The following is a 15,296-nucleotide window of genomic DNA, read 5'->3' as shown; positions in this document are numbered from 1 at the left end:
GTTTCAGAAAATATTTAATCCTGGAAAAATTTGAGTATTTGCAAAAAAAAGCCCTTGCCTTCCCTGATTCGTTGACAAATCATCGAACATGGAGTTGCTCGTCGCCGACCTGGCGGCGACGGCACCAGCGGCCATGGACACCCAGGGCCTCAACGACGTACTTGATCAAGTTCGCGCAAAGTTTCCACGCACCGACAATGTCTCGTCATCTCTCTCAGAATCTCTGAATCTCCTGCAAGCTGCTTGGACTGATCGAAAATATCGTCCGAACACGGCGACGCTAGCCCTGCTTCTCGCTCTCGTCGCGATCGAAACCGTCGAATCAACACACAAAGCCAGTCGCGAGCTTGAAGAAGCCTGGACGCTCTTGCGTGACCTGCAAACGACAACTGCGTCGCAACCGACCTCGGTGACGATGCATTCGTCCCCGGTTGTCGCGTTCGGGTTTGCCCTCGCCACCCATCCACTGTCCCAATCGTTCCGGTGCCCAGCCAGCATCGTCTTTGACGTCGCTTTCGAGTTCACGATGGTCCTCGAAACTTTGACCACAGACTCAGAGCTGTCAGGTATCGCACCGAGGAGCAACATGGACACCTCGGCACTCGTGTCCGCCCCATTTCTCCATCAACCTGTCGCGGCCCTTCTGCATGATGTTTCCATCGCCGCCGAGAACGCGCTCTACGCTCAATTCGACCTCATCGCAGAGCAAGCATCGTCGTCTGACTTGCAAGAGTGCGGTACACACTCCGCACGAGGAACCAAGCCACTGCTTGCCGCAGCCTTGGCCGCCATCACAGCCTTAACCACCGCCCTGGTGTCGTGCCCGTTTCCCTCGATTGACGCGACATTCCTGGCGGCAGCCATCGAAGTTATCTCGTGGAGCAGCTTTCCAATTCACGGCAGTTCCACGGAGTCCAATGCACGGGCCAACGCACTCAAGATCCTGTTTCGACTTGCCGGCAACATGTCTCCTTCGCAGGTAACCAACCTCATGACATGCCCAGTCGGCGCATCGTGTTGACTGTTTTTGGTAGGTGCATGCGGTGGTTGCACTGATCCAGGCAGCCCTCCACAGCACCACAACAAGAACCCCTCCTCTAAGTCACGACGTTTTTCGTGGTCATCGACTGCACGTCTACTTGCAATTCTTGGCGCAGGTGCCGCAGCTCGACATGGACGTGCTTTTCGAGCTGGCATTACATGGCGTTGGCCACTCGTGGACCCCACTACAGCAGTACACCCATCGCATTCTTCGAGCCCTCATGCTGCACCATCCCGGCGCTGCCACCCACACATCAGAGGTATCGGATTGCTTCGTGCCGTCGCACACCTTCAAACGTTGCTGTGGGCAGATGGGAGCCGTGTACATACGGCGCATGGTGGAGACCCTCCATCCTAATAGCAAGACCGAGTTGAAGGACTTGGCAACGACGATGGGAGTCGTCGTGATGCACGCAGACTCGGCCCTGTTTCGGTTTGCCGTCCTCGAGCTATACGACAAATGGTTACAAGACCGATCGACCCACGTCGCAGCACTCGTCGTGGAGCTGGTCAAGGTCGCCCACGACGCCAATCTTCACTTTACCATGCAAGTTGTGGAGAAGATGGCATGGAAGGACACGTCGACGACGATGCTGGACACAATTTACCGCGTGATCTCTGGCCCTTGCGACGCCTCTCGCCGCGTCGTTCTGGTCGAATGGTTCCTTGGGCTCCAAACACAAGTCGCCCCTGCACTCCAGTCCCGGTTGTAGTCGGCATTGTTTCAGGACTGTGTCGTCGTGATGCGCATGCAAATTTAGGGTATTTCTCGAGATCGTCCAACAAGCGGAAAGATTTCCCACGATCGTCCAGGTTGAACGTTCGCGAGGTATTTTTATTCCAAACCGTCCCCCGCGGCATGATTGGCTAAAAGTCTCATGTGCCGGAGGACGCCGAATGCCTAGCATGACAGACAGGATGTACAGTATAGATCAAAAGTGGCTGAGTCATACCGCTCGGTCGCGCTCGGTGTGGTGTCGTGGGCGGCGGGTGCAGTCGGTGGTTGCTGGGGGCCGCTGAAATTCTGGAATGGAGAGGACTATCACCCCTTCGTCCTTCGAAGGCTATTTCAGCATGTAAGGTTTTTAGCCAATCATGCCGCGGGGAACGGTTTGGAATAAAAATACCTCGCGAACGTTCAACCTGGACGATCGTGGGAAATCTTTCCACTTGTTGGACGATCTCGAGAAATATCCTAAATTATACACCTCTCCAAGATCGTGCTCTTTCCCATTACTACATCGATCGCGCTGTGGACGTGGCGACGCTCGGCGGACACGTGTGCTGGATGCAAACCATGACGGTAAATATTTGAAGATAATGACAATTTTTAAATTGTGTTTTTAGGTTCTATTGGAGCAAGTTTTACAGTTTTTTATTCAACTAAATTAATATTTTTACATTTTTAAGTGAAAGAAATGCACATAAAAATATAATATATATTGCATATTTAATATCACCGCGTGCGGAAGCCACACGAACAAGCTTGATGGTGCCGAGAGGACATCCCAGCAACGCTCAGGCGCTCATCTCGAAAGAGACACTCGAAGACGGGCCTGGGGGTGGGCTGTGCCGCGAACTCTGGGACTCTGGCTATGCACGAATGCACGACGGACACCCGCCGCAACGGCACTGAACGGACACCTTTGCTTTCTCTGGGAAGTGGGTGGTGCCAAGAAAATGGATGGCTCCACGGAATCGACTGCCCACGTCCGTCGTGGACATGGCTTAAATAGGTGTGCACCTACGTTCAGAACGCCACAGAACGCAGAAGAAATTGACGCACGGCCCGTGCTAGCCGCCGATGCGTCGACATGGATTTGGTGTCGACGGGCGCAGGCACAAACACGGACTCGTTGCCAAACACACTCAACGACGACGGTGAGGGACGCGAACGCCCGGCGTGGTCGTCGGTCGTGGCGCTTCGATTCTCGAGCCACTCAACGACGTGGCCCTGGCCAAAATCCGCGGCGTAAGCGATCGCGCTCGTGGTATTGACACTGGCGGTTGCTTGCACAAGCTCTTGTACGATGGCCAAGTGCCCGCCACTTGCAGCATACATGAGCGCCTTGTCATGGTCCGGTTTGGATGCGTGATGTTGCGGAAGTTGTCGCAAGAAGAACTGAACCACATTCAAATGCCCCTCGGACACTGCCGCGTACAGCGCCGAGTCCAAGTCGTACCGAACGCTGTGCTCCACGAGCCACGACACCACATCGAGTCTGCCGTCTTCAGCTGCTTGGTTCATTGTGCTTGCTGTCAACTCAATGCATGGTTTGTCCGCCAGCATCGCTGCATGCCCGGCGCAAAGAATAGAGTACCCGTCAGTCCAGTCGCGGAACGCACGTCCTGGCATGAACGCTGTGATGGAGTCAAAGATGCCGACGGCGGGATCAAACACGAGAGTGCACGCCGTCGAGGAAGGTGGAGCTCTTGTCATGCTGCTCCCAAGTCACGAAGTGCCCGAGCACCGCCAGCAAACGGGCGAGAGAGCCAGCAACGTCTGTGGCACGCAGATGGGCTGGCTGCTCCGACCTCATCGTCCATGTGTGTCAGAGACCTGTCGCCTCCACTAGTGTTTTCAAAACGTTTCGAACGATACGATTTCAATTTTTTATGCATGGCATTCTCGACGGCTCGTCCACGTTTTTCTTCGTACATGTCGAGGAATATGTGGGGGTATATGTGGAGTTATATGTCGAGGGACGATGTGGTGCTGCGTATCAAGAACGATGGAAAAGGGCCCTTCCTCTGCCTATCTCCCAGCTTCTGGACTATACCGCACGCACTTGATCTTTGCTGTTCGGTCGGTTCAAGCCACAAATAGAAAAACCTGGCGACAACAATTGTTTTCCCACAGCGCCCGCCACAGACGCCTCTTTACAACCATGTGCAAGGCTAAACCCTTCTACGTACTTGCAATCCATGCTTGTCCTACGACGACAGCCGACGTTGGTTGACCGAAATGGACCGTGTCGCGTTGGAAGCTGTACGTATAGCTCGAAGCTGATTATTGTGGTCGCCTCCGTCGCTGTCGAGTGTGTGTTCGCCACCTGCTGTGTCGTCGTCGGTACTGCATGGTATTTTGAAAAAGACGTTTTGCAAACGCACCATTCCGGATAATGTCCGGATGTCAAACCTGGGGTGTGCCAGTAACGGCAATGAAATCCGACAAAAGGAACTCGCGTGATCTAGATGAACACTGCGCTCGATGACGCGCCGATCGACGGGCTTGGCGGTGGGAGCGCATGCTCGGGCGACGGTGGCTCAAGCGTATGTCGTAGGTGGCCCGCCGTCAAACTTGAGCACAAGTGTAGTGAATCCCCGGCCGTGGGAGTGGGGCAAGTACGTGACCCCGTTGGCACGCCAAGGATTTCTGGACAAACAAAGCCGCAAGGACCGAACCAAGTGGAAGCTGCGGTGGGTTGTCATGCAAGACAACGTGCTGTACTACTTCAAGGAGCCGTTCCCGGCGTCGAACGTGAACTTGTACGAGAGCGACAACCGCCTCCTCCGGTTGTACCGACACGGGTCGATTCAACTCGACACCGTTGCGACAGTGTGTACAGCAGTAGGTCGACGAGTGCGCAATTTTGACGGCACTATCACGCTTCGATGTGTGCATAGAAGGAGTGGGGGCCCGCCGCGTTTCAAATCAAGGTTCAAGAGCGCAAATACATCTTCAAGGCCGACACAAAGGACGAGGTGCGTGTCTCGCGCCACTCCCAACATCACCGCGCGTTAGATGAACAATTGGCTCTTCGAGTTCCACCGATCGATTGCGAACCTGATCGTCATGATACGGTCCAAGGTACTGTGCGCACCCACTGTCCAAGGATTCGATTCTCATCCAAGGCATGCAGAGCCTCAGCACCAGCGCGAGCGTCACCCGGTACATGGAAATCGCGCGCCAGCGCCAGCACCGTAGCCAGTCGTTCGACTGCCGCGACCACGTCATGTTTGAGCAGCTCTCGCACTGCGTCCCGTTCGACGACTACGCGCCGACGTTGCGGCATTCAATTGAATCGGTTCTTTCCCATTCGACGACGCCGCTGGGCGGGAGCACCGGCAGCTTCAAGAGTCCATGCACCAGTCCCAACTACTTTCCGTTTCAGATAGACGAGGTTGGCCTGGAAGAAGAAGACGTTGAAGCGCTCGAGTTGGCACCGCCCGTGCCTTCGTTTGACGAGCTCGTGGCCACATCCGACGATTCTCCTTGCACGCCCTCGTCTGTGCTGTATACCTCTCCACATGTCTCGACTGCCACGACTTCGTCATCCACGACAACCTTTTCCCACTTTGCCCGTACAAACAACATCACGGTGGTCGTCCCAGAGCTCGAAAAGTGCCTATCGCCACCAACTTCCACAACTACCACACCCAAGCCACTGCCACGCAAACAAGCTTACGTCCCGCCGCACCTCCGCAAAGGCTACGTACCCCCGCCGCCGTCGTCGTCCGCGGGCATGTCGTCGCCGCCCCCCGGCTCGCCATTTTGCACACCCGCCATGCCCTCTCGCATGGACTACAACCACCTTCACGGTGACAGCGCCACGCACGGCACATCCACGTTTGGCTACACATCGCTTGTGGGCAAGCGGCCAACGTTGGAGGACATGATATGCGTCCACCCCGACTTTAGCCCCCACCAGTCGGTGTACGCGCTCTTTGACGGCCACGCGGGTGTCCACGTACGTTCTCTTGCGTTGGCTAGTGCGCAGTCGCTGACGGCCCTTGGCGCTGCGTCGGGCAGTTGTTGCAGCCTTGCTGACGTGTTGTCGCGGGGTAGGCGGCAAAGTACGCGATGACGCACCTCCCGACCAAACTGCAAGCCCACGCAGAGTTTGACACGCCGAATTGGCGGCAAGCGTGCACGGATATCTTTCGCGAGATCGATGCCGAGTGCCTCGTCGACCCGTTGGCCGCCGTCTCCGGTACCACGGCGTCCGTCGTGATCGTTCGAGGATCCAAACTGCTGACGGCCAACATTGGCGACAGTCGCGCGGTCATGTCTGTTTGTGGCCAGGCGCATGACATCATGGGAGTCCAGCACCCCGGGCGTGCAGACGAACGGTTGCGCATTGAGAAGGTATGAAAACGCATGGCGTTGTGGCGTGAAACGAGTGAGGAGGGAACCGTTGCTGCTGGGGGGGGGTCCTAAACAAAGCAGCTCACTGCATGCCTCGGGTCGTAGGCTGGTGGATGGGTGGTCGAAGAGCAAGAACTCCACATGAACAAGCTCCACGGCATGGACCTGAACGACCCGCTCATTGAGCAAAAGGCGAACCGCGTCGTCCAGTGGATGCAAATTTATCGCGTACGTCTTCGTTTTCCCGTGGGTGGCATTGACCGTGGATGGCAGGTCAATGGCGAGCTTGCCGTGTCGCGGGCCATCGGCGACATCGACTACAAGCGTCCCAACGAGTGCTTGACTTGGTTTTACCCCCATGACCATCCCCGCACTGCCTTCACCGACAGCTTGGTGATTGTCGACCCGGAGTTTGCGGTACGTACGGCAGTCTGGGCTATCGTGACCATGGGATTTTGTAGGAGTACGAGATCACGCCGGAGAGCGAGTTCTTTGTCCTGGCGTGCGATGGCCTGTGGGACACCATTACAAGCCAAGAAGCAGTGACCCACGTCCGCGAAAAACTGCTTCAGAATCTCTCGTTGCAGGACGTCAGCTATTCCCTCGCCGACCTCGCGATCCGTTCGGGGTCGCTGGACAATGTAAGCGTCGTCGTCACGCTCCTGAAGGATCGACATAAGATAACCTAACGTTGCTGCGACACCCTGCTCTGTTCGCAACCCCCGGGAGCATGCATGGCGCCAGGGCCTTGTCGCGATGCCGCTGGTCCGAGTGATGGACCAGCCATGGATATCGACGCCAATTTTCTCGATTGGATGCAGGATGGCCACCACGGCTCCAACTGAAAACAAAAACTCCGTCCCGACAAACCATAGCGTTTTTCATGACAGGTACATCGTTCCAACTGTCGAGGAGCACATCAACTGCGGCAGACGTTGTCGACGTGTGCCTCCCTCGACCCAGTCTGCAGACTGGACGTTGCGGAGGAGAGTCAGGTGTCAGTGGACCGGCGGCAAGGCTGCGGGTCGGGGCACACTGCGGGATTCTGGCACGAATCGATTCTGACGCCACATACGACTCAGCCCCCGCGTTCGTGCTTGACTACATTCTGTAGAGAGAGACGTGGAGCACTGCCATGACCTTGGTCGCTTGTATCACGTACCGAAGCCGGGGTAAAATGTCGCCGTGGCTGTGCCCCCGCGTTCTAGACGCTGTGGCGACGGTATTCCCGCTGGAGTGTATTCTGACCAACAGCTCCATCGACTTCTGGCGTCAGCGCGGGGAGCTCGGTGTACCTGGCGTACGTTGACGGCAGTGTCTTGCCGCAATTGAACTGTGTTGGCACGGACGCGATCCATGCAACGTCCGCGGTACACGGCGCTACTACGCAAGCGCCTACAAGTCAATGGCATCCATGGCTTCGATACATCGTCGGCCACCGTGGTTCACAGCGTACGGCACGTTCTCGCGACGATCGCGACGTCAGCAATTCCATACGTCGCAGTACAGCTCGACGCCGGCGTCCGCTTGACCGAAAGCATCACGTCCAATGCCGCTTCGGTCACGTCGAGCTTGTCCGTGGCGGCACGCACGGCGCCACTCGCTACGGATTTGACACGTTCGAGTTGTTGGCGTCAATTGGCGTTGATAACGTCGGGGCCATAGTGGCCCTAGCGGAAAATGTACGAGTGCCACTTGCACTGCGACGGTGCGTGCCCTCGAAAAGGACCTTCCTCTTGACCGAACGCGGCCGATGGCACTGACTGGATGTGGCAACATTGGACTCGGTGTGCTTGACGTCCACAAAAGCATGTCGCTTCCGGTGCCTGACGTCATGGTTGGTTGTCCAGGACTGGTACGATCTCTTCACTGCGTGTGCCCGACGAAATGGACATTACATCCGTGTCGAGCGCGTACGACGACGGCGAGGAACAGGCGGCGGCACGTGTGCAAGGTTGCCTTGAGCTCAAAAGAAGCATTCAACGTCGCGTTCGCCTCGTCCGCGGATTGCAGCCCCGACTTGTCCCGCGCCACCATGGGGCTCGAGGTATGGTGGTCTATTGAAGTCCACGGCGCCTGACGGAATAGCGAGTGCACACTTGTCCGACGTGGCCGAGTCGGCGAGCGCCAGGCTCTCCCTGGCGTTCCGATGACGTTCAGGCACTGATATGTAGTGACGTTTTCGACAGACTACGAGGGCGACTGTCGCTGGAGTGCCATGCCAAGACGGTCAATTTGGTGGCCCGAATGGACATACGCACGACTTGTGATCGTTTGCTTCGACGATGGAGCACGGCGACAAGTACTCGACTGACTGAGCCTGTGGTCCGCACCACAACGTGTCCATGACCACAGTCCGCCTTCTCATGTTTGAGCTGCGCCATTGTGTAGCACAACCCTTGGAATGGTTCACTTGTTGCTTCCATCCTTTGGAGTGCGATGAGGCTGTGTGCGGCGGCCCCCACTCGTCTTGGTGACAAACCCAGTGTACAGCAAAACCATGGCATGCGATGTCCCATTCGCGCCCATTCAACCGAGTTGGGATGGACCACGTCGCTCACATGCACTTGCCGGGGTGGTGCATCGACGGCGAAGTCAACTGACTGGGGTCGCGTTCTAAAACCAGGCCCGACTCAAGACATCCCCACGTCTTCCGTCGCCGAATTGACGTCCATGGCCGCATCAAGCCATCCATAGCGATACGTTTTCCATGCTCGTATCATGCCAGAGCGTCGGTGGTGGTGCGCTTCAACCACCATCAGACTCCTGACGAGATATGACAAAACGACAGTGTCATTCGATTCCGGAGGAGGGTTCACCTTAGAAACCTTCCTAACGAGCGCACCAGCTTCACACAATACTTGCTGCATGCATCAGTATGTACTTACTCGTCATCGACCGCCATCGCGCTCGAACCATCCGAACGCCACGCCGTCCGCACGTGCGCGCGCGATCGTGACGCTTCAGATACTTCATCGGGTGACCAGATGGAATACGACGTTTTCATTGGTGCATGGAACGGATTAGAACCAATCATTGTACGTATTGGACATAATTATAACCAATCCAATTCCGTTCCGACCTTATATGTCACTGACATTCATGGCGGGTGGTTGCATTCGATCCTTTGCCACGTGCTTCCGCCACGATGACGACGACGGTCGGCGCCCCAGAAACGCTGCAGCATGGCGTGGCGTAAGTGCCCGAGTCCCCTCTCTTTCGCACACTTCATCAAGTACTCACATGTTCCTCCTAGCGAAACCCTCGAGTTCGAACCGGTGTCGATGGGCGAGTACCTCCCATCGCCGCGGAGCACGGACGTCGAATCCATCGGCGAGTCGCAGCCACTCGTGCATGATGCCAAAGAACACAAGGAACACCACCACCACGAAGGCACGATTATTGGGTCGACGATCACCCTGACCAACACAATCTTGGGTTCTGGCACACTCGCTGTACCGTTCGCAATTGCGTCGAGCGGGTACGGTGTCGGCGTTGCAGTCATGGTTACGATCGCGCTTCTGACTCAGTACTCGGTACATTTGCTCATGCTGGCCAGTGACGCCGCGGGTAACGCTGCGGCCAAGACGTACGAAAGCCTCGGACACCACACGATGGGCAAGTGGGGCACCTACCTGGCCGAGTTTACCTTTATTTTCGGTGGTTTTGGCACTCTCACGTCGTACTTTATCTTTATCACGGACCTGTTTTGCGTCGTGCTCGCCGTGCCCAAGGCCTTCCGTGCGTGGGTCACCGTGGCATGCACCGTCGTTGTCATCCTGCCGCTCTCGTTGCTCCGCAAGCTCGGCAAGCTGCGCCTGTCCTCGCTCCTCGCGACGTGTGCGGTCGGCTACGTCGTCAGTTTGTTCTTGGTTGTGTACGTTGTGGTGCAAACCTCAAACAACCCGCTCGTCGTCGACGCTCCTGCGGTACGTTCGTCGAGACCAATTGTCCGAGCAACGTTTTCGCGATCGCCGCAGCGCGTGCAATTTGCTGTACCTGTTGTGTTGGCACTCACCGGTGGTCGGGTGTGCTGTTAGATGCGCTTGTCGTCCAACTCGGTGTACACTGTGACGCTGTTGATTCAAGCGTTTGCGTGCCACAACACTGCTCTCCCCGTGTACGAAGAGCTTCAGGACCGCAGCATCAAGCGCATGAACCAAGCCGTGTTTGGTGCGATATCCCTCGCGTTTGGACTCTACTCCGTGATCGGGTTGTGTGGGTACTTTACGTTCGGCGCGGCCACCATGGACAACATCCTGGTCAACTTCACGCCCGAATTCGTGGCGACGTATCCTGGTGTCCGTGAACCGTTGCTGTTTGGCCGGCTCTGCATGGCAATTGCCTTGCTCTTCTGCGCGCCGATTGCCACATGGCCGTTCCGATCGTGCGTGTTGTCCGTGTTTCTTCGTGTGAAAAACGGTCACCAAACGCCGAGCTCGGCCGCGACCGACACGGAATTCCGCGTCATCACGGCGGCGTTGCAGGGCCTGATCTTGTTTGCCGCGATCTTTGTTCCGTCCGTCAAAATTCCGTTGAGCATCGTCGGGTCGGTCGCCGGATCGTTGATCATTTTCATCATGCCGTCGCTCTTTTACGCGCTCCAGCACCGCCCCGTCGTGTCGTGGGCGAACACAGGCCCGCTTTTCATGTTGGCGCTTGGAGCATGTGTGTTTGTCCTGTGCTTCAGCATGACCATGCTCAAGCTCAAAAAGGAATTCTTTCCATGAGCACGGTCCTGGCAAACACATTCACTTGAGAGCGTGTGAAAATGTACATAATAAACGTGTTCAAGACGTTCGAGACTGCGAGGGGGTCGGTCGACTGGACCCGTTCCGAAGCACGGCTAGTGGCCAGCGCATCGTCGCTCACACGAATCGACGTTGATGCTGGCCACGGTGCATGCCCACAGAAAGGGTGCATGTGCATGGGCCTAGTAAAATTATCCACGCGGTGCTGCGTGTACAACCTGGGATGGCAAGTGTGCACGTGGATCGCGCGGCTCGCCGACCGACTTTAGTGCGGCAGGGTGAATAGAGCTCGTCGACAATGGAACGCCCGACAAAGTGACGACGTTTCAGCCTCCAAACAATTCCACGCGACTCGTCGTGCTGCGTCGTTTGGGCATTTGTTCTTGGCGATCTCGCTGCATTCTAAAGTTCGTGCTCCCAACCGTCGACCCTTGGACGATCCGGGGACGATGGTCCGCTGGGATCTATTTCGTTTCAACTTGGAAAGTCATCGCGGTTGATGGAGGAGTGTATGCCAAGACGAACGTTGTGAACCGCGGGTAGACGGTCGGCGTGCGGGTCGAGGATGCAAACCAAATTGCTCGCCATCCCCCCCCCCACGAATCGTCAACAACTCTAGCACCCTCATGTGGTCGCGAGGCATGACGGCGATTCGAAGTTGTTGGCGAGGCGCAGACCCGTGGAACGTTTGTGGATGGAAGACTTGTGGCGTGCATTCGAATATTTGTTGAGCAAGTGCGGTCGATGATTGCGATAGCATGTCGGGCGATGGAGGCTCGGGCGGCAGTCGTCGATCTTGTGGTTGTCGCGACGGTTGGCATTCGTTTTTGAACCATGGCGACCCCACAATCGAATGTGAAATCGAACAAGTCCAACAAAAAGCACTTGCTCTGGTCAAGGAGGCCGCCATTCACGAAAACACCTTGTTCCATGAAAGCGTTCGGTTGGCTTGCAGTGGGTCTGTCGGTGGCGGCGTCGGCGCCGTCGCCCATTTCCATCGGTCAACACGATCGCGTCGTCATTGTGGGCGGCGGGCCAGCGGGGGTCCACTACGCATCCCTCTTGGTCAAGAAAGGGCTGAAAAAGGTTATCGTCCTCGAAGCGCTCGATCGCGTGGGCGGCAAATCCCGAACCGAAATCGACAAAGACGGCATTCCACACGAGATGGGCACGTGTTACGCCAACGGGATCTACGGCCCCATCTTCGACTTGATCAACCAGTACGACCCGACCAACGAAAAGTTTGTGTGGCCCGTCAACGAGCCAGGATACGTCAAGATCATGGGCGAAAGCATCGGGGCGACCGACACGGACCCATTGTCCAACTTGGATTACCCCCACTACAACATTCGGTCGATCGCCCTGAACGCGCCGCCCGAGCTCCAACGGAGTGCTAACGTCACCCAGCTGCAAGACCTCGTGCGACTCCAAATTGGCCGATACATTGGCCTCCACAACGCCATCTTTGGCAAGTACCCGTATGGGCTGCCGCCGCCCCCCAAGGACTGGAGTGTCATCGACATGACCGCGATGGAGTTCTTGCGCCGTAACAACCTGATGGCGCTGGAAGGCACGCTTCGGTTTTCCCTGCAGCAGCAAGGGTACGGTGTCCTCGAGACCATTCCGGCCTTTTACATGCTCTGGTGGATGCACCCCGACCAATTTGTCAAAAAGACCAACGTGTTCTCGTTTCGAAAGGGCTATCAGAGTCTGTGGACGTCGCTTCATGCCGCGCACGAACACGACTTCAAGACGATCTTCCTCGCCAAAGCTGTCGCAGTGAACCGAGGCAACGACAGGAAAAAGCCGCGTGTGACGTATCAGACGCGGTGGGGGGACCTCGGCACGATTGTAGCCGACCACGTCGTCATGGCCGTGGATCTGAGCGTCAACTCTGAACTGGTGGAAGACCTGTCCGCCGACGAGAAGCAGCTCTTCCAGACCGGGGACTACACGGCGTCCACTTTCTTGACCACGCTGATCGAGGCCGACCCGTCCCCCGTTGAAACGGCCAGCGTGGGGTGGTTTGCCCGCATGCAACAAAATGGCCGTGTATCGGCTGTGCGCAACTCAAGGCTGTCGTACCTGTTCACCAACTCGACCAACTGGGGCGACTTGATCAAAGGGCGCCAGGCCAACCTGGCGTACCAGTATTACGACCACCCCTTGGCCGAGGTCAATCCTGCCGATGCGCAGGCGCAACGGGACATCGACCTCGAGTGGGCTGGCATTCACAATGTCGAAGTGACGACCCAGTTCCACACGAATTACTTTCCTCGGTTCACCCAAGCAGGGCTCAAGAAGGGGCTGCCGTGGAAAATCTGGGACATGCAAGGTCAGCGCAAAACGACTTGGATCGGCAGCAGCGTTAGCTTTGAGAGCGTACTCGACGTTGTTGTGTACAACAACAACTTGATTCAGTTTGTGAACGTCACTGTTTAACCAATGCATGGAGCATTTTCAAGTCGCGTGTGTTTGACGATGGAATCCCGGCTCGAACAGGGGTCGCCACCGACACGTTTGCGAACGGGTTGGTCGCAGCAACCCACTTCCAACTCGTGATTCGACCAGCGACACCCGCGAGTCGTCGTCTTCTTGTATGCTTTTTTCACCACGTCGATGGGATGGCTTCCCGTCATGAAGTCTGTTCCTTTGCCATCCACGACAGACTCTGTCGACGGATGATCCAGCTCGAACGGCGTCCTCGTCGGAGAGCGTAAACCAAAGCCGACAGCGACGACGATGCCTGTCGTGCGTGCTGTTTCCCATACGAAACTACGCGTTCGACCAAACAACATACCTTGCGTCCAAACCGAGTCATCCAGTCGACCTCAGGCGCTTGCCGCACGGTGCGAACCGGGAGGTACCATGGCCACGTGTTCGATTTGACAGCGGTGCCCACCAGTACGATGTCGTCCCTGCGACACTCCTGCGAAACCCCGAAACCCCGGAATCGTACGCCACAGTGAAGGCGGTCAGAAAGCTGGAGTATGATTGGGCCTGGAAGTTCGAACTCCGCATCCATTTTCGACCAATCGTAACCAATCGATGTACGAAACATGTCTTCGAATGACGCGATTTTCAAATATTCTTGCAGGTTATCAAAAGAAAGAGTACTACGCCAACGTAAAACGAATCACTTGTTTACTCCTTAATGCGTCGGATGCATCCCACCACCATCACTAGCCACTTCCATTTGGTGTATTGTGGAAAGGAATGCTGTATTGTAGAAAGGAATATGATTGGACAAAAGTAGAGTTGTCCATGTCAAAACTTCGGGTGGCGTTCCATTCGGTCGTTCGCTGTGCGACAACCCACTCAGAGCGGCGCCCGAATAAGGACGATCTGCTCTATCGCAGCAACCCCCACGACAGTGCGCACATCGGTGCGAAGCCGAGGTCGTGTGTATAATTTCGTGTCCCGTCGTTGCGTCGGCGAGCGCCTCCATTGCGCGTGCCACGCAACGGCCAATCGACGGGAAATGCCTTACGTTCGTCCGCACCCAGACGACGCCCACAGCTGCCATGGTGTCGCACTTTTGCGAAGTACCGCAATTATGTCTTGTCGGACCGTAGCCACCACCTGGGGTTTCTCTGCTGGGACACTTGTCCCATCAATTGGAAATTGCGCTCCTTTCCACGACGTTGACAACTCGAGGTGCCTTCGTCATTTTCCAATTCACGTTTGCCATGGCCAAGTTTCTTGCCCTCGGGATCGTCGCCGCGTCCGTCGTCGCCCAAGTCGAAGTCGTCAACAGCACCGATGTCCCGGTCAGCAAGTACCCGTTCGTGGCGACCATCCGCGCGACCGAGACCGGCCCAGCTAACTGCGTCGCGTCCTTATTTACCCCCAAGGCGCTCCTCACCACCGCCAGCTGCACCGGTGGGTCGGCCGTCTACGCCTCGATCGGGTCAAACTTCTGGGAAGGCAACAAGGACGGCGAACGCATCAAGATCGTCAAACAAACGATTCACCCTCAGTACAACGACACGACGGAGGACTTCAACCTTGCCGTTCTTGAACTTGCAAGCGAATCCAACGTCGTTCCCGTCAAGCTCAACTGGAAAGAAGACATCGAGAACGAACTCGGCATCGTGTCCACACTGCTTGGCTTCTACAACGACAATGCCGACGGAGAAAACGTCCTCGTGGATAACCACATGACGATGTGGTCCAATGACAAGTGCTCCAAGGCGATCGAGTACGAAGTCTTGCCGTCCAATATGTGCGTCGGTGACGCCGAACATGATATTTGCTACGGCGATAGTGCTGGCCAACCGTTCACCGTCATCCGCGACAATGTCGAGTATCTCGCCGGAGTAGCGCACTCGTGGGTTGGATGTGGATTCGAGGGTATTCCCAACATCATTTCGCGCGTTTCGGACGCCCGTGACTTCCTCGAACCCTTCTTGTCG

General features: G+C 56.4%; 8 protein-coding genes across 10 annotated transcripts; 5 read left to right on the top strand and 3 right to left on the bottom strand.

Annotated features, from left to right (window-relative positions):
- Positions 1–62: 62 nt before the first annotated feature.
- H310_07887 lies at positions 63–1,824 on the top strand. Of its 2 annotated transcripts, XM_008873403.1 has the most exons (3): positions 63–979; positions 1,035–1,301; positions 1,353–1,824. In XM_008873403.1, exons 1-3 carry the CDS (start codon positions 89–91, stop codon positions 1,752–1,754), a joined length of 1,560 nt encoding a protein of 519 aa, XP_008871625.1. In that variant the 5' UTR covers positions 63–88; the 3' UTR covers positions 1,755–1,824. The 2 variants fall into 2 exon arrangements, with proteins under 2 accessions (XP_008871625.1, XP_008871624.1); XM_008873402.1 differs by having other exon boundaries at positions 1,035–1,824.
- Positions 1,825–2,460: 636 nt separating this feature from the next.
- H310_07886 (hypothetical protein) lies at positions 2,461–3,657 on the bottom strand. The gene has a single exon (XM_008873401.1). The coding sequence runs from the start codon at positions 3,479–3,481 to the stop codon at positions 2,792–2,794; it is 690 nt and encodes a 229-aa protein (XP_008871623.1). The 5' UTR covers positions 3,482–3,657; the 3' UTR covers positions 2,461–2,791.
- A 548-nt stretch (positions 3,658–4,205) lies between these two features.
- Positions 4,206–6,849, top strand: H310_07885. 2 transcript variants are annotated; one of them, XM_008873400.1, is made up of 9 exons: positions 4,206–4,279; positions 4,326–4,612; positions 4,672–4,746; positions 4,787–4,852; positions 4,905–5,732; positions 5,831–6,130; positions 6,236–6,358; positions 6,404–6,547; positions 6,592–6,849. In XM_008873400.1, the coding sequence occupies exons 1-9, from the start codon at positions 4,237–4,239 to the stop codon at positions 6,817–6,819; spliced, it is 2,094 nt and encodes a 697-aa protein (XP_008871622.1). In that variant the 5' UTR covers positions 4,206–4,236; the 3' UTR covers positions 6,820–6,849. The 2 variants fall into 2 exon arrangements, with proteins under 2 accessions (XP_008871622.1, XP_008871621.1); XM_008873399.1 differs by having other exon boundaries at positions 4,669–4,746.
- A 485-nt stretch (positions 6,850–7,334) lies between these two features.
- H310_07884 (hypothetical protein) lies at positions 7,335–8,167 on the bottom strand (the record flags this gene model as incomplete). The annotated part of the gene is made up of 3 exons (XM_008873398.1): positions 7,335–7,525; positions 7,587–7,733; positions 8,029–8,167. The coding sequence occupies 3 exons, from the start codon at positions 8,165–8,167 to the stop codon at positions 7,335–7,337; spliced, it is 477 nt and encodes a 158-aa protein (XP_008871620.1).
- A 119-nt stretch (positions 8,168–8,286) lies between these two features.
- On the bottom strand, positions 8,287–8,649 carry H310_07883 (hypothetical protein; the record flags this gene model as incomplete). Its single annotated transcript, XM_008873397.1, has 1 exon — positions 8,287–8,649. The coding sequence occupies one exon, from the start codon at positions 8,647–8,649 to the stop codon at positions 8,287–8,289; it is 363 nt and encodes a 120-aa protein (XP_008871619.1).
- A 606-nt stretch (positions 8,650–9,255) lies between these two features.
- On the top strand, positions 9,256–11,204 carry H310_07882 (hypothetical protein). Its single transcript, XM_008873396.1, has 3 exons — positions 9,256–9,325; positions 9,387–10,059; positions 10,171–11,204. Exons 1-3 carry the CDS (start codon positions 9,279–9,281, stop codon positions 10,858–10,860), a joined length of 1,410 nt encoding a protein of 469 aa, XP_008871618.1. The 5' UTR covers positions 9,256–9,278; the 3' UTR covers positions 10,861–11,204.
- A 300-nt stretch (positions 11,205–11,504) lies between these two features.
- Positions 11,505–13,337, top strand: H310_07881 (hypothetical protein). Its single transcript, XM_008873395.1, has one exon. The coding sequence runs from the start codon at positions 11,716–11,718 to the stop codon at positions 13,321–13,323; it is 1,608 nt and encodes a 535-aa protein (XP_008871617.1). The 5' UTR covers positions 11,505–11,715; the 3' UTR covers positions 13,324–13,337.
- A 1,233-nt stretch (positions 13,338–14,570) lies between these two features.
- H310_07880 (hypothetical protein) lies at positions 14,571–15,204 on the top strand (the record flags this gene model as incomplete). The annotated part of the gene is made up of 2 exons (XM_008873394.1): positions 14,571–15,114; positions 15,149–15,204. The coding sequence occupies 2 exons, from the start codon at positions 14,571–14,573 to the stop codon at positions 15,202–15,204; spliced, it is 600 nt and encodes a 199-aa protein (XP_008871616.1).
- Positions 15,205–15,296: the final 92 nt, after the last annotated feature.

This window comes from Aphanomyces invadans (genome assembly GCF_000520115.1).
Source record: "Aphanomyces invadans strain NJM9701 unplaced genomic scaffold supercont1.15, whole genome shotgun sequence".
NCBI classification, from domain to species: domain Eukaryota; phylum Oomycota; class Saprolegniomycetes; order Saprolegniales; family Verrucalvaceae; genus Aphanomyces; species Aphanomyces invadans.
This window is presented reverse-complemented; position numbering and strand designations above follow the sequence as displayed.

Excerpts from the sequence above, each read along its gene's own strand:
- H310_07887 (XM_008873402.1), top strand. The coding sequence starts at position 89 with ATGGAGTTGCTCGTCGCCGACCTGGCGGCGACGGCACCAGCGGCCATG. Across the intron at positions 980-1,034 it reads GCAACATGTCTCCTTCGCAG|GTGCATGCGGTGGTTGCACT; the intron begins GTAACCAACCTC and ends TGTTTTTGGTAG.
- H310_07886 (XM_008873401.1), bottom strand. The coding sequence starts at position 3,481 with ATGACAAGAGCTCCACCTTCCTCGACGGCGTGCACTCTCGTGTTTGAT.
- H310_07885 (XM_008873399.1), top strand. The coding sequence starts at position 4,237 with ATGAACACTGCGCTCGATGACGCGCCGATCGACGGGCTTGGCG. Across the intron at positions 4,613-4,668 it reads TTGCGACAGTGTGTACAGCA|AAGGAGTGGGGGCCCGCCGC; the intron begins GTAGGTCGACGA and ends ATGTGTGCATAG. Across the intron at positions 4,853-4,904 it reads TCGTCATGATACGGTCCAAG|AGCCTCAGCACCAGCGCGAG; the intron begins GTACTGTGCGCA and ends CAAGGCATGCAG.
- H310_07882 (XM_008873396.1), top strand. The coding sequence starts at position 9,279 with ATGACGACGACGGTCGGCGCCCCAGAAACGCTGCAGCATGGCGTGGC. Across the intron at positions 9,326-9,386 it reads ACGCTGCAGCATGGCGTGGC|CGAAACCCTCGAGTTCGAAC; the intron begins GTAAGTGCCCGA and ends TGTTCCTCCTAG. Across the intron at positions 10,060-10,170 it reads TCGTCGTCGACGCTCCTGCG|ATGCGCTTGTCGTCCAACTC; the intron begins GTACGTTCGTCG and ends GTGTGCTGTTAG.
- H310_07881 (XM_008873395.1), top strand. The coding sequence starts at position 11,716 with ATGGCGACCCCACAATCGAATGTGAAATCGAACAAGTCCAACAAAAAG.